The sequence below is a fragment of the Periplaneta americana genome, chromosome 12, assembly GCF_040183065.1.
Source record: "Periplaneta americana isolate PAMFEO1 chromosome 12, P.americana_PAMFEO1_priV1, whole genome shotgun sequence".
NCBI classification, from domain to species: Eukaryota; Metazoa; Arthropoda; class Insecta; order Blattodea; family Blattidae; genus Periplaneta; species Periplaneta americana.
In genome coordinates, this window is record NC_091128.1 from 160,835,862 (window position 1) to 160,857,492 (window position 21,631).

At 35.6% G+C, this 21,631-nt stretch overlaps 1 protein-coding gene across 4 annotated transcripts in view; it reads right to left on the reverse strand.

Moving 5' to 3' along the window:
* The window catches only part of fbl (pantothenate kinase 3 fbl), a 79,685-nt gene that overhangs the window by 18,705 nt on the left and 39,349 nt on the right, over nucleotides 1–21,631 (reverse strand). For 3 of the 4 annotated variants that reach the window (XM_069842388.1, XM_069842386.1, XM_069842387.1), the window contains exons 2-3: nucleotides 12,277–12,442; nucleotides 2,490–2,668 (exon numbers count right to left, since the gene is read on the reverse strand). In XM_069842388.1, the coding sequence (XP_069698489.1) occupies nucleotides 2,490–2,668; nucleotides 12,277–12,403 (306 nt within the window). In that variant the 5' untranslated portion in view covers nucleotides 12,404–12,442. Of the gene's footprint in view, nucleotides 1–2,489; nucleotides 2,669–4,484; nucleotides 4,627–12,276; nucleotides 12,443–21,631 lie in introns of those variants that run through there. The other variant, XM_069842389.1, reaches the window with a different exon arrangement.

A 21,631-nucleotide genomic window follows, 5' to 3' on the forward strand; every position in this document is an offset into this window, starting at 1 on the left:
TATTATCTGTCCATATACAGTCCCGTGCCTTCGATTAACTTTTAAGGTCCTTTTTCAGCTATTTTTAGGTAATCAACCCCGCCCCCTAGTGATAGCAAAGAGTATTTGACGAAATGAACATGAATTACCTGACATTCGCCTTACAGTTCGGGAACTTCAAAAAAGAACTAAATTAGGAAATTAGCCGAAATAGAATTTGAGCACACATTCAAATGCAGTTTTGAATCTATGGGCCAATACACTATCACCTAAGTTGCTCTGGTGGTTTAACAGCATGTTAATGGCAAGAGAAGTACTAGTAAAATGGAAGGGATGTTACACAAAATATGTACTGATACTAAAAAGTTTCCTAATACATAGTACTTAATTTTCTCAGTAACATATCGATGGGTTTAGATAAAAGAGCTTAACCCTCATTTTTTAAATGTGACTTTCTTTGCTGTAATTAGTTAAAATTTACCTAATTACAAAACGTAAAGATATGTTTTTTGACAATTATGTTTACATTCCCTCCTACAAAGTAACTATAACAATAATGTGCTAAATTTAATGCCACATCAGCAATTGGAGCTATGAGATATGAAGATGCTTTGGAAATAAAATGTAAAACTATATGTTAATCTTCAACATTCACATTGGTACCTTCTTTACAGTTTAAAATATAGTAGAACCTCTATTATTCGTGGCAAAGGGGATGGGCTGAACAGTTAATTGAAAAAATCGGATAATCAGTACCATGAAAGATTTTCGTAAATTTAGTGAATAATATTTACACTTTCGTAATTGTCTGGTTGTCAACGACAGGTTTTTAAGGGCCAATGAAACTCTTTGTAATGGTTGTCTGTGAAGGTACTGTGTTGTAGATTTACATACTCGTACTTTATACACTCCAATCTCGTATTCTGATGCGAGACGAACCACAGTTTCTCTTTCACAAAACCACTCAATTATTTACACTTTTTTTTTTTTTCAGATACCCAGTACAACAAGATTTCTTTTGACACCCATAGAAAGTATTTTATACAGAAGTTATACAGTACAATTCGAACAGTAGATCATACTGTGTAAGGAAAAAGGCTTGTAATAGCACACTCTAGAAAAAATAACGTGTTAATACAATGTACAGTACTTCATATATTCATATATCTACAGTCCTCTCTGTAGATTGAAAACTCAAAAAAGTTTCATATCCATTGTTCAAGAATTAAAACAGAAAATCAATATCCCGAATTTAAAAGAAAACTTACAAATTAAACCAAACCCTTTAACTCTATTAAATATAGAATATAATCTAAATTTAACAGAAGAAATACTAAAATCAGAAATAAACACTGAAATACTGAAACAATTGTCTTTAGAGACAATTAATATTAGGTACCCTCCACAAAACTGGCTTCATTTATACACTGACGGATCCTTGATCTCCAGAGAACAAGGTGCCGGTGCAGGTGTTACATGCTGTCTCTTCTCACTTTATAGATCTCTTGGATATGGAACAACATGTTTTGATGGTGAAATCATTGCAATAAGTGAATATCTCAGGAATCTTCTATGCCACATCAATAAATTTAGGAATGCAGTTATATTGTCAGACTCCAAAGCAGCTATTCTATCAATCGTCTCTAAACACACACCTTCATCTCAAACAGCAGAAATAACTAAAATGCTCTCTCAATTAATATCACTCAATAAAAGAATTGTATTCCAATGGATACCATCCATTGTGGAATCCTGGGAAACGAGAATGTGGATGCTTTAGCAAAGAAGGGCAGCACTGCTACTTACAGACCTGTTACTAAATCTACGTATTACTCTGTGAAGAGATTTATTAAATCTACATACTTAAGACTTCAACAAACAAAATTTGATAACACAACCCCAAGGGAAATGGAACTCTATGCATCAAAATCCACAGTTAATTCCCGATTTACCACGAAAATCGTCTGTAGCTGCATTTAGATTGGCAACAGGCCATGATTGTTTGGCCAAACACCTGCATAGAATTGGTACATATCAGTCCCCTAACTACCCATTGTGCAACTCAAACCAAGAAATGGATTCGGAACACCTCAAAATCTGTGCTTCAGTGGCTGGTCATGATAATATCTTTGAAAAATATTGGAGTGCAAGAGGTCAAATGACTTTATTGTCAAACGCCTGGCATTAGAAAACAACAACAACATATTCCTGCAGAAAAAATCGAGAGAAATACAGATGGATAATCCACCAATCAGGTAATAGAGTGCCGGATAATCGGGATTCTACTATACTGTAATATTTTAGGCTCTTATCTTTTTCACGTAACTCGTAATAAAACTGCATTAGGATACTGCTGTGCTGCACTGTGATGTCAAAGTTTTTATAAAAATAGTCTATGAAGAAGGCTGTGATGCAAGCATACATGTCCAAAGTCCCTAGTGTGAAGTATAGACTTGAGCTTTGAGACATGGCCCATGAATACACAATCATGCCAACTTCTAACACATTACCTGTAAATGTGTATCTCTGTGGCCTGTCTTGCCATATGCTGAATTCTTAGTAAGATAGCGCCGGATGTTCTTCAGAGTCTCTACTTCAGCATCTGCCTCATCCGGTGTGATGTCTTTTGGTTCAAAGTAAACAAGCTTTGATAAGGTACCACCAATATCCATTCCGAACCATGGCATTGCTGTAATGAGAGGAAGATTCAGTAATTTCTGCGCATGTTCAAACCTCCTGCACACATTATAAGGTTCATTCGTACAGCAGTTTCCTACAGTTTGCAATTATCATTAACATGCACATTTGGAATTTACGAGCAGAAAAGTCGATGTGTGAATGCTCATGAGTTATAAACTACTGTACGGACAAACCTACAACCTAACAACAACAATCGCTTAAAAACAAATGCAACTCCCGTATTTCTTAGCAACACAAACATTAACTCACGTGTAATATGATAAAGTAACAGAACATAAATCTTAAGTTATTTACAGCTGGGGTCTTATTTGTAAGTTATGATGATTTATTGTGCTCCACTTTTTGTACTTGTTTCCTAATACGGAGTGGATCAGAAAGTAACACACAATAAAAAAAAAAACGTTTAATAGGTAAACAAAAATAAAAAACACACAAATGAACTCACATCTTTTAGCTACTTTTCTACATAGGCACCAAGTTTCTCAACACATTTCTCCCATCGTGATACCAGTTTTAGTATACCCTGTTCATAAAGTCCGTTCGGTTGGAATATAGCCATCTGCAGACAGTTGATTGCATTTCTGCATCGGTTGCAAAGCGATGGTCGGCCAGGAATTTCTTCATGGGACCAAACAGATGAAAGTCCGACAGTGCAAGGTCTTGACTGTATGGTGGATCCTGGAGCACCTCCCAACCAAATGTGTTTATTTTCTCACGAACAGAAGCCACAACATGGGGACGAGGATTGTGATGAAGTTCGACATCATCAGCATTAATGTTATGGCGTTTGTCAAGAAGGGCACGACGCAACTTTATCACCGTTTGAATGCAGGCTGCAGCAATCACTGAAGTCTCGTGTTTAGCAAAGTCCACCAACAAAACACCATGCATATCCCAGAACACTGTCACAAGCACTTTCTTTGTAGATTGCATCACATTGAATTTCTTTTTTACTGGGAAAGCAGCATGTTTCCACTCCATAGAGGCCTGCTTTGTTTCGGGGGTGTAGTGCTATCACATTATCACCAGTGATAATTGTTTCCAGAAAGTCATGCCCTTCTGCAGCGTAACGCCTTAAGTGGTCCAAGCATGTCATCATTCGCTGGCCCTTGTGATCGTCTGTCAGGTTCTTAGGCATCCAGCAGGCACTAACTTTATGAAATTTTAATATGTCATGATATCTTACACCACACTGTATGAAATGTTCAACTGCTGACATAAGGTTTGCAGTTGGATCCGCCGGTCATTAAAAATTGCTGCCTCAATGCCTGTGACATTCCACTGGGTTGCAGCTGCTACCGGCCGCCATGAATGTGGCAAATCACAAAGATTCTCACGGCCATTTGCGAAGAACGCACACCACTCGGAGATGTTGCTACAGTACACGCCACATGTTCCTGTGAATTTCACTCGGGTTATGGCCTTTAGCCCACAAAACTCGCACAACACTTCGCTGCTCTTCACAAGTTGACGACAGTAACATGCGCGTCATCTTTGTTGCATACTTCACGCTTCTCTCGCTAGAGCTGCACATGCAAAACAAATTGTGTCTGTAGTGAAAACTTCAAACTGTATCTCGATGAAATGTCAACATCCCAGCTGCAATACCAACGCAGAAAAAATTATTGTGCATTACTTTCCGATCCATCCTCGTATATACAACACATGCCACAGCAGTATTAACTGATATGTTAGTCTGCAGATTTGTCTTAAAAGCACACTTGGGTGAGACAGGAACAGATTTCTGGTATTTCCTAGCATCTGAATTATTTTATGACAAGGTATCTGTAAATTCATTTGTCTACCTAAAGACGTCATGGTAAAGAACACTGTGCTATTACAGAAGTTATAGTGAAGAAACAGAACATCTGCTTCCAATCAGGATCAAATCTGTATCTTTTCAGTTTAAGCCAGTCACTGTAATATCGAAGTTATCTCAGTATCCTAAGGAATATGAAGTGAATTGGAAAGGCTATATTCAGTGACAAGATCAGAAGGTTAAGTTCATTCTACTAAGATTATATGGACTACTTTGCTCTCTTAAAATCTGTCAAGTGTCTCCAGGCAAAGATAAAATAGTATGCACATCTTGATAAGATTATATAACCACTTCTCAACATCTCTTAAAAAATAGAATCAAAAAGATAGTATGCTTTGCAAGGACAGATTGCACTAGCTCACCTAGAAATTAACACAAGTCAATGATCAGAAAAAAAAATAAGGTCACTCAAATGCTCAAACCCACTGAATTTGTTGCATGCAAGCTTCATGCCGATAGCATTTACTTTGCTATTTCTGTAAGCATTTCAAAGAAATAGAAAAATCGATAATCCCACTGGCTGAAGTACGAACTGTTCTTTGGTTCTTATATGCACAAAATCTCCAGTCTTGCTCATCATAAAATCACAACACTGCCTATATATGGCGAGACAGTAATGGATCAATGAATTATCTGTGAGACGATGGTGTTGAATTTTTAACAAGGAAATGACAAAACTGTCCACATCAAAAGAACAATCTGGGCATTCATCTCTCTATACAGAAGACCTAAAGTACACAAACGACGACTTCAATAAACAGGACAGGTACTTTGATGACCTCTGTTATCAATTTTCTGGACTTTCTCATTAATTTCTCTGTGGATTCATCAAGTACAAGGTCCAGCAGGATGATCTCCTCTGTTTGAATTGGCCACCATACAGGTTTCTTGATAGTTACGCTAGATTGGTATATATTTTTTAAGCAACACAAGCCATGCCATTTCATTTGCCATCATGGCATGGACAGGTGAATATCGTGCATCTTTTGTTGAAGCATATTTAGAAAATGGTGATTCTGCAACTGCAAAACAGCGGCAATTTCGTGTCCATTTTAGAGTAGGTCGACAAGAAAAAATTCCTGATAAGAAAACGATACTGTTATGGATGAGAAATTTCAGACAAAAAATTCCAACTTTCAAACAGAAGTCGTCCAGTAGACGTCGGACTTCCGAGAATACCACAGCAATGAGGCATGCTGTTACCACATCTTGATGACGTTCAGCTATTAAACTGTTCTAGCACTGGAAATATCTGACTGGAATGTCAGACGAATCTTACACCTAGACCTCAAGTTCCATCCCTACAAAGTTATGGTGGTTCAGGAATTTCGGCAACGTGACTGACTCAACCGCCAAGATGCTTGCTTGACGTTGGTATCAGCCTAGCATCAAGCACGAGCAGATCAATACACGATAAAACTACACGCCAGGCAATACTAAATCCATGGACTTGACAACCTTCATTCTGTTATAATATTACATCTATGGATACAAATCACAGTAATGCCATCAACTATTATAGAAGTGTCTCAACATCACTTTTAGCAAACATAGCCATGTTACGATACTGCGTCCAGCTCAACGCTAAATAACAAGATCACCACAACTGCCTCATTTAACTTCACACCGGCAAACACCACACAATAAGTGATCACATACTTCATATATTTAAAGTGATGTAAAAACTATGTGCTTTTCAAACAGGTTTTAAACAGTGTTTTTTAAACAGTGTTTTTTAAATAGTGTTTTAAATATTGACTGAAACATTCTAATTTAATTTTGATAAAGTGTTGTACCAGCAAATAGTATATAAGAGTTAAGGTAATCATTTATGTAATCATGACAACACTTCACCGACATAGCACAGTATGCACAAAAACACTGATCATTTAAGTCCACGATACATGTACCCATAGGCTTGGTTAACAATTAGCATAATATACATACATCTGAAGATGGTACAATTTACGTACCGAAAACGTTAATGAGAAAATATATGACTAATTAATTCATTCATTTAATTGTATGATAAGCAAAGGCGGAATACACACACATAATTATAGTCAAATTGTGATAGCTTATCGGTATATCTTCAACATGAAATTCTTTTTATTTAAGTTTAAAATTGGGGAAATCATTCTGCCGGACCCTGTATTATCTGGACTATAGAAAAATTTTGTGCTGTCTGATGAACATAAAAATTAAAAATGTCTGATAATGAGGGATGTGCTGATTTTTATGAAATGTAACGAGAGAAATGGTGAATTTCTTGATCATATCGTCACAGGGGATGAAACTTGGGGTCCACACCTGTGGAGTAACGGTCAGCATGTCTGGCCGCAAAACCATTTGGCCCGGGTTCGAATCCCGGTCGGGACAAGTTACCTGGTTGAGGTTTTTTCCAGGGTTTCCCCTCAACCCAACACGAGCAAATGCTGGGTAACTTTCGGTACTGGATGATGATAAATGATATGTTTTATTTAACGACGCTCGCAACTGCAGAGGTTATATCAGCGTCGCCGGATGTGCCGGAATTTTGTCCCGCAGGAGTTCTTTTACATGCCAGTAAATCTACTGACATGAGCCTGTCGCATTTAAGCACACTTAAATGTCATCGACCTGGCCCGGGATCGAACCCGCAACCTTGGGCATAGAAGGCCTCGGTACTGGAGCCTGGACTCATTTCACCGGCATTATCACCTTCATTTCATTCAGACACTAAATAACCTAGATGTTGATACAGCGTCGTAAAATAACCCAATTAAAAAAAATGAAACTTGGGTTTCCAATTTCATCCTTGAGAGCAAGTATCAACTACTGAGTGGTATCATCCTCGATCCTCAGGAAGCCAAGAACTTCAAATCAGATATCGCAGAAAAGAAAAAAGTATAGAAATGTACATAAACACCTATTAATGTGTAAGTAACGTGAATCATTGAAATTTACAATCAATTTTTATTTTGTATATTATTTGCAAGAATTGTGTTTTTCATTTCGCATTATTTTCTTTAATAATTGTGTTTTTCATTTCGCATTATTTTCTTTAATAAGTATTCTTATTTAATAAAATAGGTTTGAACACACTTCAAAAAACATAGCAGGAAAACGACAAACCAACAACTCTGCTTAATGAAATCAGTTGAATGTTTGTCCACTCAAAGTCATTTGAGAAAATACTCTTTTACTTGGATCATTTACAATACATACTTTAAAAGTCTTTGACTGTCTTTAAAGTAAATAACAATATGCTCTAATCGGGCATTCTCCAAAGGATTTATGTATTTATATTGTAATATTTGGTAGGTCTACATACATTACAATGAACTTGAAGCATATATTTCAAAACCTTGTCAAATCTTTATCGATATTAAAAAGTTTGTGACAAATTCTTTTCAATATTGACCAATCTTTCACAAGTCTCCTTGTGAAGTATTTAACTGAAAGAAAAAAAATTTGATCGTGTACAAGCAGGTTAAATATATTTGAACATTCATGAGTCTTTTTAAATGCCCATTTCTATAAATATGTACAAATGTTAGAAATCATTACAATATATTTACATTTTACGTATTTTTTTTAGTAGGTTATTTTTACGACACTTTATCAACAGCTTAGGTTATTTAGCGTCTGAATGAGATGAAGGTGATAATGTCTGTGAAATGAGTCCGGGGTCCAGCACCGAAAGTTACCCAGCATTTGCTCATATTGGGTTGAGGGAAAACGCCGGAAAAAACCTCAACCAGGTAACTTGCCCCAACCGGGAATCGAACCCGGGCCACCTGGTTTCGCGGCCAGACATGCTAACTGTTACTCCACAGGTGTGGACACGTTTTATGTAAATTTGTGAAAAAATCTACTTAAAACGTACAATTTATAAATCAAATAAAACGTCTTAATTTTGGAATTACAGAGAATACTTTTTGTAACTCAGAATACGAAAATCATGATGGTATCCAATGCACTGCATGTGACAAAGCCATCAGCAATTGAGCCTTTTAATAACATGGAGGAAACGAAAGTTCATCTTATCAGTTGAGTGCATATTAAGTTACCATTTAATTTATCTTGAATAATAGCTCAAGAAAATAATATATTACCTCAACATGAGAAAGAATCAATTACTGTGAAATGCATAGAAAGCACGATGCTAAAAAATGTGTCACATTTGTAATATTCATGTTATTTTTATCCTGACGCCGTAAGTTAACTCTTGCTGTGGCAAAGAAGACAGGAAAGTATGAGTCATGCCCTACTTTGCAAAATTATCTCTTAAAATTCCCCAGAAAGTGAGATAATCATGCAAAATACTCCAGAAGGATTCAACTTTGCCCTTTCAACATGGTCATTTATAGAAAAAACTAATTCCTTTTATTGAAGGCCCATAATCTTACAAATGTTAATAGCTCTAACAATGGATTTAACGTGAATATTAAGAAAATTACGGCCTCCAACTGACGGTGTTCCATTTTTAATGATGATGATGATGTAGTAAAACTTCATTTATATGTTTTCATGGGGGTCTGAAGAAAAAACGCATAAGTGAGAAAAACATAACTGAAATTACATTTAATAACATCTGAAATAGTATTTGGAAATTATGTAGTAAAACTTCATTTATATGTTTTCATGGGGGTCGGAAGAAAAAACGCATAAGTGAGAAAAACATAACTAAAATTACATTTAATAACATCTGAAATAGTACTTGGAAACTATGTAGTAAAACTTCATTTATATGTTTTCATGGGGGTAGGAAGAAAAAACGCATGTGAGAAAAATATAACTGAAATTACATTTAATAACATCTGAAATAGTACTTGGAAACTATGTAGTAAAACTTCATTTATATGTTTTCATGGGGGTAGGAAGAAAAAACGCATGTGAGAAAAATATAACTGAAATTACATTTAATAACATCTGAAATAGTACTTGGAAACTATATGGGAAGAACGAGTTAAGTCAATTTAATAAAATTTTCACGAGAGAAATTTAGAATTTCACAATTAAGTCAAATACAGTAATAAAATTTATAACACATACAACACAAGATTGTTGGAGGCAAGCATGGACAGCTTCGAAGTTCCACGAATTTCAAAGTGAGCTGCATCTTAACAATGAACACGTGCTCTATCTTCACGTTCTTGCATTTTCAGAGTAAATCTAATTTAAAGCAAAACTGATTTAGAATATATAAATCGCATTTCGTATCACCAAAGGTTTAAAATACGATTGTATATGTGTAAAAATGAATGAATTAAAAAAACGTAAGACCAAAATAAATTGGCATGGAAAACAGGAATTTTGCTGTGACTTCCGGGGGGGGGGGGGGGAAGTGAAAAAAAAAAGTGCGAACTGTACTAATGAAATTATAATAAAGCTGGAATGGTGATATCTATAGACAAAATGTTTCTCAAACTATCATACTCAATGTAACATAATGAGCAGCAATGTAAAATTATTTTTTTTTAGTTGGTTATTTAATGACACTGCATCAACTACTAGGTTATTTAGTGTCGATGAGATTGGTGATAGTGAGATGGTATTTGGCGAGATGAGGCTGAGAATTCGCCATAGATTACCTGACATTCGTTCACCTCATGGTTGGCAAAAAACCCAACCAGGTAATCAGCCCAAGCGGGGATTGAACCCTTGCCCAAGCGCGACTTTAGACCGGTAAGTAAGCGCCTTAACTGACTGAGCCACGCCGGTGGCTTTATTTATTTAGGAAGCATATTAATTTATTTGAGGAGTACACTGAAAAGTTTTAATTCACAATATGTTAAGAGGTCATGGTCCACAAGTTGAAAACAAATGACAGAATGAAGATTGACAAGCTCAAATAAACTCGATGGAAAGTTTTCTCTCAAGGCCATAATTAAACGACACTGCACTGAGCTGTCAACAAATTGATCAGTGGACACGTCATAAAACACTTCATAGAAACATTTCTTGCTTCTTAAGAACTTGAAATAACGTGTCAGTTTCCTGCGAATTTCGTGATCAGTAATTCGACTACAATTCCACGAAAGATCATGTTCTGTTTTATGATTTATTTTTGTTAACACATAACAGAGATTACTTGAAGGAAAAACTAAATGAGGTAGAAACAAATAGTAAGAATAAAAACATTACGGATTTATAAAAAGGTATAAAGGAATTTAAGAAATGATATCAAGCAAGGGTAAACGTGATCAAGGATGAGAATGGTGACTTGCTTGCAGACTCTCATTCTATCCTGAATAGATGGGAAAACTATTTTGGGCAACTACTAAATATACATAGGCCAAATAGAAATGATCGGGACAAAATTCAAATACAAACTGCTGAGCCATTTATACCCGAATCCACACTTTCTGAAGTCGAAATTGCAAATTACAAGAGGGTGGAAACGCATTAGCTAGCGAAATTTATAAGCTAGCTATTTGGGAAAAGGAAATTGTACCAGAACAATGGAAGGAGTCCATAATTGTACCTATCTTTAAGAAGGGGGACAAGACTAAATGTAGTAACTTTCGAATACAACTTTTACTGACGTCATACAAAATTTTGTCTAATATTCTTTTGATAAGATCAACTCCGTATGTAGATGAAATTATTGGGGATTATTAATGTGGTTTTAGGCATAACAGATCGACTACTGATAAGATTTTTTGTATTCAACAGATAATGGAGGAAAAAATGGAAGTATAAGGGCACAGTACATCAGTTATTCGTAGATTTCAAGAGGACTTGGTTAAGGAGAAGTTTTATATAATATTCTTATTGAATTGGTATTCCCAAGAAACTAGTTCGATTAATTAAAATGTGTCTCAGTGAAACATACAGCAGAGTCCGTATAGGTCAGTTCTGTCTGACAATTTTCCAATTCACTGCGGACTAAAGCAAGGAGATGCACTATCATCTTAATACTTTTTAACTTTGCTCTAGAATATGCCATTAGGAAAGTCCAGAAAAACAGAGGCTTTGGAATTGAACAGGTTACATCAGTTGCTTATTTATGCAGATGTCGTGAATATATTAGGAAAAAATCCGCAAATGATTAGGGAAAACACTGGAATGTTACCTGAAGCAAGTAAGGAGATAGGTATGGAAATAAACCCCGAAAAAACGAAGTAGGCCTACATGATTATGTCTCGTGACCAGAACACAGTGCGAAATTAAAATTAAAAAAATGAAAATTTATCCTTTGAAAGGGTAAAAAAAATTTAAGTACCTTGGAGCAACAGTAACAAATATAAATGACACTCGAGAGAAAATTAAACGCAGAATAAATATGGGAAATGTCTGCTATTATTCAGTTGAGAAGCTTTTATCATACAGTCTGCTCTACAAAAAGCTGAAAGTTAGAATTTATAAAACAGTGAACATAAAATATCTGAATTTAATGTTCCTAATTATGTTAGGTGAAGAATGCAATGCGTGCAGTTCTGCATTTTGTAACTTTCTTCATTCTCCTGTAACTTCATCCCTTTTAGCCCCAAATATTTTCCTAAGCACCTTATTCTCAAACACTTTTAACCTCTATTCCTCTCTCACAGTGACAGTCCAAGTTTCACAAGGATACAGAAGAATACAGTAACTGTCTTTTGCTTTCCCAATCTCACTGCTGTAGGGTAATTCAGTTTTAATTATCTTCTATGTGATATCTCTTTAGTACTGTGGAGCTATAAAAGGAGTCAGTTTTCAGAAAAAAATATAAACTATAGCCTCAAAGAAAAATAAAGTACTGTTCAATAACAATTTTAAAATAATATGAAATATAAAGCAGTTAAGGAACATACATGGAATACTGTCCATGTCTCCGAAGCCATTTTCTACAATATTGGCCATAGGAACTCGGAAGTCATCTTTGCTGGAGCCAGCCATGATGCGGCCTCGAAGACAATCTTTACAGCTGTGAGGACCCATCAAAACTCTGGGACGAGGCAGCTTGCCACAAATGTTTAACTGAAAGCAGTAAGAAACAAAAATACACATGAATTCAACGAATGACGCCTTTAAAATCACTTACAGAAAAGCAGACTTGGGTAAGTCACTTCTTAATTTTAAAAGTAACTGAGTTGCAGTTATAGTACACAAAAAGTAACTGGGTTACAGCTATCAATGCACAATTACTTTTGAAAAAATTATAGTTGTATTATGATACCTTCTCCAGTCCTAGAATGTGCCTCAACTGAAGGGAAATAATAATGCTTATAAACTATGTACATCGAAAAAGAAAGGGCCCACAATGTTAATATTTAAATGTACACTGTATTTTAAAAATATCTAAGGAGCTTCTCCAACATAATGGATATTAAGTTGGAGTTTATCATAATATATCACACGAGAATTATATTTAAAAGATCATAATATGCTTTCAGAGAAAGGAACTGGCCACCCTACCCCATTACCTCCTGGTACCGCGTTGGTATCATTTGTGAGGTTCAGCTCTATCTTCCTACAGTTGACTAAACAACAATAACAGTATGCTTTTAGTAACAAATAATGATTATACTAAGATTCTTACAACAAAATATATTACAAATGATAAATATAATAACATTTTCTTTACTTCGTTACCAATAAAAGTAAGTTTGTTACAGTTATAGTTACTTTATTTAAATTATGTCATTATAAGTTATTACTATGAAAAAGTAATCGTTACTAGTAACGGCAGTACTCCCAAACTCTGCAAGAAAACAAACTTTCAACAACCTACATATTAAACTCATGTAAGATCCTGCAACCCATATGTACAGCTTCTGCAAACTGTATGACAATTTATTTCTGTACAAGTTGCTACTGTAATCTAGATCTTTCTACTCCAACTCACCAAGCCATTCTGTTCATCTATGTTGTTGTTGTATGCCTTTTACGCTTTTTCTTGTATTACGTCAGATACAGTGTGTGATTTATTGATAGACTGAGGGAGGGGATTTCCTCTCTACAGTAAAAAAGTATCCCTCCCAGCTTAAACACTCCTTGTCCAAACCAGCTATGAAAATTCCCCTCCTCGAGATATTTTCTTAGAAACAAATTTGTGAATTCGTATACATTACTTTCAGGTTTGTTATTTTACATACTTTCAGACATTTTTTATAACTTATTAAATACGAGCAGACATCTTTGTAAGGCGACAGTTTTTCCTTTTTCAGCTTTACGTTTCTACAGAATAGAGAAACCAGTGTTGCAAAGTGATGACACAGATTCTACACTTTGAATAACATTTTTGATAAAAAATTTTTATATACAGTACCATGTGCTTTTTTTGGTATAAGATATAGGGATTTAACGTTGCCATAAGAAAAGTAAGTATAAAAACAACGAAAAAATAACTTAGTCAGTGGGCCATGTTTAGAAATTAGCAGGCTTTTACAATTTGTAAAACAAGAGAATATCAGGCTTTGATTTAGCAACCATAAATGATGTTCTCTTGTTTTATAAATTGTCAATGCCTGTTAATTTCTAAAATTTCCCACCGTGTTATTCTTTATTATTTTTATACATAGGTTTCTTATGGCAAATGACAATGTTAAGTCCTATACCCAGAAAACCACACGGTATATACTAATATCCCAGCATTAAAACAGAAATAGAAAAACGAGCTTTAACATAGTATCAAAAGCTGATCAGAACGCCATCAGAAAATCAGCAGGAACAGCCATCAGACCAATAACAAATCATGACTGGATGGCAAAGCATCTATAGAAAATAGAATCCTTGTCACCCATTTGTGCACTATGCAGACTCAACGAAATGACCATGATCATCACACAAAATGTCCAACCTGCCAGAATAAAACAAACTATGCAAAATATTGACGACTTCAAGTTTTATTTATTTTAAACGATTATATAGAGTGCATTTATTATTTTTATTATGTTGAAAACAAAAGAGTATTCTAGTTATGAAATAAGATTGTTCTTTTGTTTTGCTTGTTGAAATAATGATGACTTTGACACCTGAGTGTGTGACCGACCAATGGAGAGTTGAATTAAAAAAAAATTCACATCTTGCCTCTTTCAATTACCAATCACATATGTTACTTTGTAGAAACATTCTTCCTGAACAGGAAAATGTTTGACATGAAAATATCATAAACCTTGCGTATGGGACATTTTGAAAAATGCATTTGAATATAACACAAAATATATATATTTTTTGACTAATAAGAGTAGAGTCTTGAAAATTTGTTTGTACCATACTTGAGGCACGATTTTTATGCAGTATGAATTATTTCAACGTAACTGATCAGAAACTGCAGGGTTGAGAATTTTCACTGAGCCTTGCTTGGGTTGCAAGATAGGTTAAGGTCAGCAGTTCCTCTCTTACATAACACGATTACATATTTTGTAAATTATTTATTTATTTAAATGTATGATCATATGATGAATAAACATTGCACGAAAATAAAAAGTACAAGTAGCACTTCCTTGATTACAGGGTGTAAGTTTCGTAGGAAATTACTGTTTTACACAATAGTCTCTTCCTTTTACAGATTCTTTCAACATGTTAAACACAAGAATAGTTCTAAAAATTCAAATAAATACTTACTAATTAACATGAAACACTTTAATGGCTTTTAAGTTGAATATCAAATCAATTAAATAGTGTCCTTGGCTAGCAACAGAACTTCTTACTTTCAGAGGCACTGTTGTAAGTGCTCAAATTATCTGCATACACGAGTCTTGCATCTTGTCCAGTTTTGTAAGAATACAAGACGGCATTTCTTGTTCTTTCTGCAGAGCATTCCCACAATACTTCAGTGCTGGGAAATTTTGTCTCGTAAAATTTACTTCTCTGAGTAAGTTTACCTCAGGAAATCAGAGACAACTGACTGGGGAAGTATTCCTACATCTATCATAAACATCCTGTTATTTTTCTACGAATTCGCAGTCATTTTCGACGCAACTGCGTCATCTGCAAACGAGACGCTGTATTCTATCCTGGTGAACATCCTTGTTGCAATTCCGGCAACGAGTTAGATACTAGTCCAGGTTTCGTTTCCTGAAACGATGCATGACAAAAAAATATCCCCCACCACCACACCCGCTCGCGCTATGTCTGCTGTAAGTAATATAAACTAAGAATTCTCAGACATTTAAGATTTCGATCTGTGAGGCTGGACCTTCGCGAACTTTCCCATCTCTAATATTTGTTTCCAAACATACGTCAAACCAAACATTGACAGAGGTTTCGCAGTATATTTACGCACTTGAGATCTGGGAAATCTACACTGTCCCAAAAGTCATGATGGGGTTTCAGAGGAATATATATATATATATATATATATATATATATATATATATATATATATATATATATATATATATATATTGAATAGAGGTAGAAATGTAATATTGGTGCCAGGTGAAAATAAAACTCTCAAAGTTTTTCGTTTGTAAGTTTGAGGCACTGAGGGAAACAAAAGACGGTAATAATCGAACAAATGCAATAATTTTCATTGTTACAATTAATTATACAAAATGTCCAAACAAATATTCAATGTTTTATGGCTGGCAGAATTTGAATCTGTGACTCGTGAATTTCGTCGCGTATTTAACGAAGAATCAGCACACGAGAATAACATCCGTCGTTGGAATTGGCAATTCATAGAGAGTGGAAGCCTACTGGAGAAAAAGCGTACTGGAAGACCATGAAACGGTAAAAGCTATCCGAAGAGCATTAGTTCAGAGTCCAAAGGAATCAGTTCGTCAATGTGTCCGACAATTAGGACTTCCGAAAACAACAGTTCATAGAACTTTCAAGAAACGTCTTCATCTGACTCCTTACAAACTTCATTTGTTACATGCACTTCATCCAGATGTTTATCACAAAATGTAGGCCTATTTGTTTGCTGTGGATATGATTAATGAGTCATAGAACCAAGTTTTGCCAGCCACAAAACACATTGCACTTTTCTTTGAACATCCATCTCGTATAATTAATCGTAACAATGAAAATTATTGCATTTGTTCGATTGTTACTGTCTTTTGTTTCCTTCAGCGTCTCAACTTACAGACGAAAAACTTTTAAAGAGTTTTATAAATATAATAAGGAGACTTCCGCCGGCACTTTGGATCATGTCTCGGCATAGCTCAGTTGGAAAGAGCGCGCAGAGCGAGAGGTCCAGGGGTTCGATTCCCGGTGTAGGAACGAATTTTTCTCAAATTAATAGATATTTAAGAGTTTTATTTACATCTGGCACCAATATTATATTTCTACCTCGATTCATGCAAAAACTATAATCCTCTGAAACCCTACCATGTCTTTTGGAACACAGTGTACTATAGAATTCCAGTATCTGTCTTGCAATTTACTGTCACACTGCAAACAAATCAACTCAAACTGAACCTCATGGGGAGGGGGTGGGTCATCAACATCAGGGCCCAGAGAATATCTCAGATATCAATGTAAATTAGCAACATCCTGGAAACTTTTCTCAAGTATAACAAAAACTGTTTGAGAGCCTCCACAGATTCTCCATAATTTCAGGAACTGGATTCTTCACGTAAATTTGTCAACGTAGGAAAATGAACAGCATTTCTGCTACTGAACGGATGACACCATCATGCCAATTAGTCGTGGAAGCTTGTATATGTTCCCACATCTGCACTACAATTACGTCTTTGCCTTGAAGCACAACATTTGATTTAAAGTGCTCATTATACGACCATGAAAGCTAAATTGCACTTCCATTTAGCCTCTTTTAGTCCTATGGCAGGATTTTCGTTCATTTAAACCATACACGGGCACGATTTTCGGTTACGTGAGGCACTCGATTTGAATTAGTTTGTTTGCTAGGAGAGGAGACTGCAGAGTAGGATGGGAAATACAAACTGCTGTGACCTGCGTCACCTTATCGTAATCGCTAAGGCGGTCAGTGGCGAATTATTAGGAAAGCGCTTGGTTAACGTGAGACACTCGAAAACTTTTATTCAATTTGGCAAATTAATTCGGCAGCTTTAATCATAAACCTCTTTACTATTTCTCCGTCATTGAATTTATTTAAATCACAGGCGAGAAACTGCGTAACTAGCCAATCATATTCCATCACGTTGTCTACGTTTATTTTCTTGAATATTCTGGCGTTTCTTAAGATTACTTAATAGATTTGCACGTTCTCGACCTAACATAATTTCAGAAAATCATATTTCGTTTTCTACGCACATGATATACAGTATTTTTTTTATAAATTTCTTTTGGAAATAATACGTACAAACAACATTTAATTCCTCGTATGCTACTTTTTAATGCAGCGTGTTTAAGGTATACTGTCGTATTTAGTATACTATACAAAATATATTATCATAAATTTTCTTCGGAATAGTACGAAAAATAACATTTAATTTGTCTTACCTTCTAATTCCGCAAGTTCTTTATGACATAAGGAGTAATGTCGTTGTATATTAAATGTATTAATGCCTAATAGAATTTTCGATCGTAACATACATCGTATGTTCTCCCCTTCTAAACAGCAAAAAAAACTCTTCCTCCCATTTCTCATAAAATAATCGTTTTCTAACGCGTACACACTGCTTCATAATACCATTATGCCACCACTGATATTACTTATGAAACTGATATAGAACCTGCCCACGCCTAGGAGCTGCGTGAGGGAGAAACGGGGACTGTGAAGATGTCACTCGGAGCGATAAGCTCTGTGAAGGTCAGTGAGGCATTATTTCTCAAGTGAGGCACGATGCCCATCTCTGATTTAAAAGAACAAAATGTCTTGAACTTTTACTTTCGACTAATTCATCGAACCTATGATGAGGTATGTCCTCGTATTCACAAACTAAATTGTCCAGGAAACTTTTAAATTGTGATGATTCAGAGCCATGAGAACTTAAGTTTGCCAACAGTACTTATTATTGTTCAACTTATATCTGTCTTCACACTACTTCTCACGGCGAATGAGGCAGCGAACTCGGGTGCTCGTGTAAAGGGGATTAAGTCAAATTGCAAGGTATGTAAACTTCTCTCCTTTGGTACTGAACAAAACCCCTTTGTCACAAAATACGGAGCACTGTGACTGCATCATGGATGGAAGCATGACCAAGACCCCTTTAACACAAGACAGAAGTAAACGTGGAGAGGTTCAAATCTTTACTCATTCCGCTTCAGCCAATTCATACTTAACCCCCTTTACACGAGTAACCGCGTATTTTTATGACTCTCCCCAAGTTTTGTTTGAGGAGAGTGACAAATCCCGATTCTGACCCTATCATTGCCAGATCACAATCTGTGACAACCAATATAAGGATTCCCATGTTGGACCGAAGTTTTTATAGCTTTCGTCGACACAATTTAATGTATTTATTCCTGCTGTTGTCTCTTTTGGAGTACATCAAACAATTTTTTAATATTCCTATTTTCACAGTCTCTTTGAACGAAAAGATCCAAATAGTTGCTGTTTAACCCCTTCAGTCCTCAATTTATATAAAAAAATGAAAAAAAAAATCTGGTTACATAATCATTCTGGGGATCCAAAATTTCCAAATCAAGTCTTCACAGAAAATCAAAATTTGGGGACAATTTTGACCTCTGGGACCCCGAGATTTTAAATTTTATTTTTAATTCAGGTATAGAAATGCTGCAAAAATAATATTCTCAATTTCTATCACATTGAATTTTTCAAAATATTTATAAAAGTATCGCAGACATTCCAAAAAAGAAAAAAAAACAAACAATGTACATTATAATGTACATCAGGCCTGAAGTGGTTAATATCCATACTTTAATAAATCGCCACTGAAAAAAACTATGAATGATTTAGCCTTCTCCAGATGCTGTTCAAATGGATTGCACAAATAGGTCCTGTATTCCAAATGATGTGTACTATACTTGTTTTTTTTTTAAAGATGGGACATGACAGTTATGCGGCCGAGCTTGGAACTACAGTACCATGTTGCCAACATGGACTACCAGCTGCCAGCTGATGGAAGCTAGCAATTGTCGTTAAGATGGCTGACGTTAAAACATTCATTAACAATTGACGCGAAGCTAAGAGAATACAAAAATCGACAGAGAATCAAAGACGAAACATACCAATGCTAACATTGTGTGCACAATAAATGTTTCCAAGAGAGCTATTAAGCACTCTCCATGTGGGACCTGTAAGTTAGGCAACTCAACCGTTGTTACCATAGCAACAGGCCTACCACGCTATGTGATATTGAGTTGTTTTTCCGATCGCAACGCTCCTGTCATGTCCCATCTTTCAAAAAAACAAGTATAACTACAACAAACATATCCCTTCAGAATGATGAACTTATAATGGATACGTATGTATGTATGTGCGTACATCAACTTATTCCTTGGAGAGTACAATAAAAAATTCTAATATCATATTAGTCCCAAATGATTACTTTTGTCAGAAAAAAAATAATTTTTCCCTAAATGTTAACACTGTTGTACTGGATAAGCGCTATGTGTATGATTCTGATTTCTACTGTCATCATCAGAGAAACAGGTAAGGAATGATTTCTCTCTTTGCAATTTTAAAATAAAGTAGAGGGTTTTCTTGCAAATTAAATAAAGTGATTAACACTATCGTTATTTTCTACCTTTTTTTTTTCTTTTAATTTTCCTTTTTCTTAAACTAATACAACCACAACACCCATGCCCGAGGCAGGACTCAAACCCACAACCCTTTAAACCAAGCAGTAGGGACATTTCATGCCGGCACTATTAGGAGTCTGGCAACCCTACTGCTGTGACTAAGGGACGGAATGCTGCTATTCACACCTGAGTTAGTGTGTGTATTTGTAGGTGAGCTGGCGATGTGCTGTTGCCAAACTACACAGACTTTCAGCATGATTTTAATTAATCACGCACTTAATTACAAAACGCATTATAGGCTTTTTTTTAGTTATCTTTTCCTTTATTTTAGTAGGTTATTTTACGACGTTTTATCAACATCTTAGGTTATTTAGCGTCTGAATGAGATGAAGGTGGTAATGCCAGTGAAATGAGTCCGGGGTCCAACACCGAAAGTTACCCAGCATTTTCTAATATTGGGTTGAGGGAAAACGCCGGAAAAAAACCTCAACAAGGTAACTTGCCCCAACCGGGAATCGAACCCGGACCACCTGGTTTCGTGGCTAGACGCGCTAACCGTTACTCTACAGATGTGGACCAGTTATCTTCATATAATCCTTTTGTCCTCTTTAATCTAAACAGATATATCACTTTCATCTTGTATTTATGTATAAGTTTGTATACACGTAGTAAATACGACATGATACTTTTAATTTATACTAATCTCCGACTACAAAACTGTCATCATCACAACTACCATCATCATCTTTCGTGTACAATGACTCACGCTCTCTCACTCTAATTTGAGCACATCAAAGGTTTTCTTGGAATTCTTTCTGTCAGCTCAAAATACGTACAATGTATTTCCCACAAAGTCACATAGCTAATCTTACACTCTGTCACGTCAGAACACATCTCAGTTAAATCCAATCTTAGGCATGCACAAAGTTCAAGAGCATTTACCAATCTACGTCTTAATACAGTGTAATACATAATCATTACTTGGACCTTTGAAATGTAAGAAAACGCAAGAGGTGGATGTATTCATTCTAGTCCTGAACTGAACATGTTGACAGCACGTGAATTTACTTACTTATTGGCTTTTAAGGAACCCGGAGGTTCATTGCCGCCCTCACATAAGCCCGCCATTGGTCCCTATCCTGAGCAAAATTAATCCATTTTCTATCATATCCCACCTCCCTCAAATCCATTTTAATATTATCTTCCCATCTACGTCTCGGCCTCCCTAAAGGTCTTTTTCCCTCTGGCCTCCCAACTAACACACTATATGCATTTCTGGATTCGCCCATACGTGCTACATGCCCTGCCCATCTCAAACGTCTGGATTTAATGTTCCTAATTATGTCAGGTGAAGAATACAATGCGACATCACGTGAACACCAAGCTAAAAAAAAAATAAAAAAAATAATAGATATACGCAGGGTGACTAGACATATGCTTTTTAACAGTATTATACTCTTGTAGAGATTGATATAGCCTACTCTATACTCTTCTCTTTCCAAAAATCTCCAATTGAAGGCTACTCTTTTCCTTACTTTCATTTTCATTTAAAATTTAACGTATTTGCCAAGTGAGGCTGTTAGAAACAAA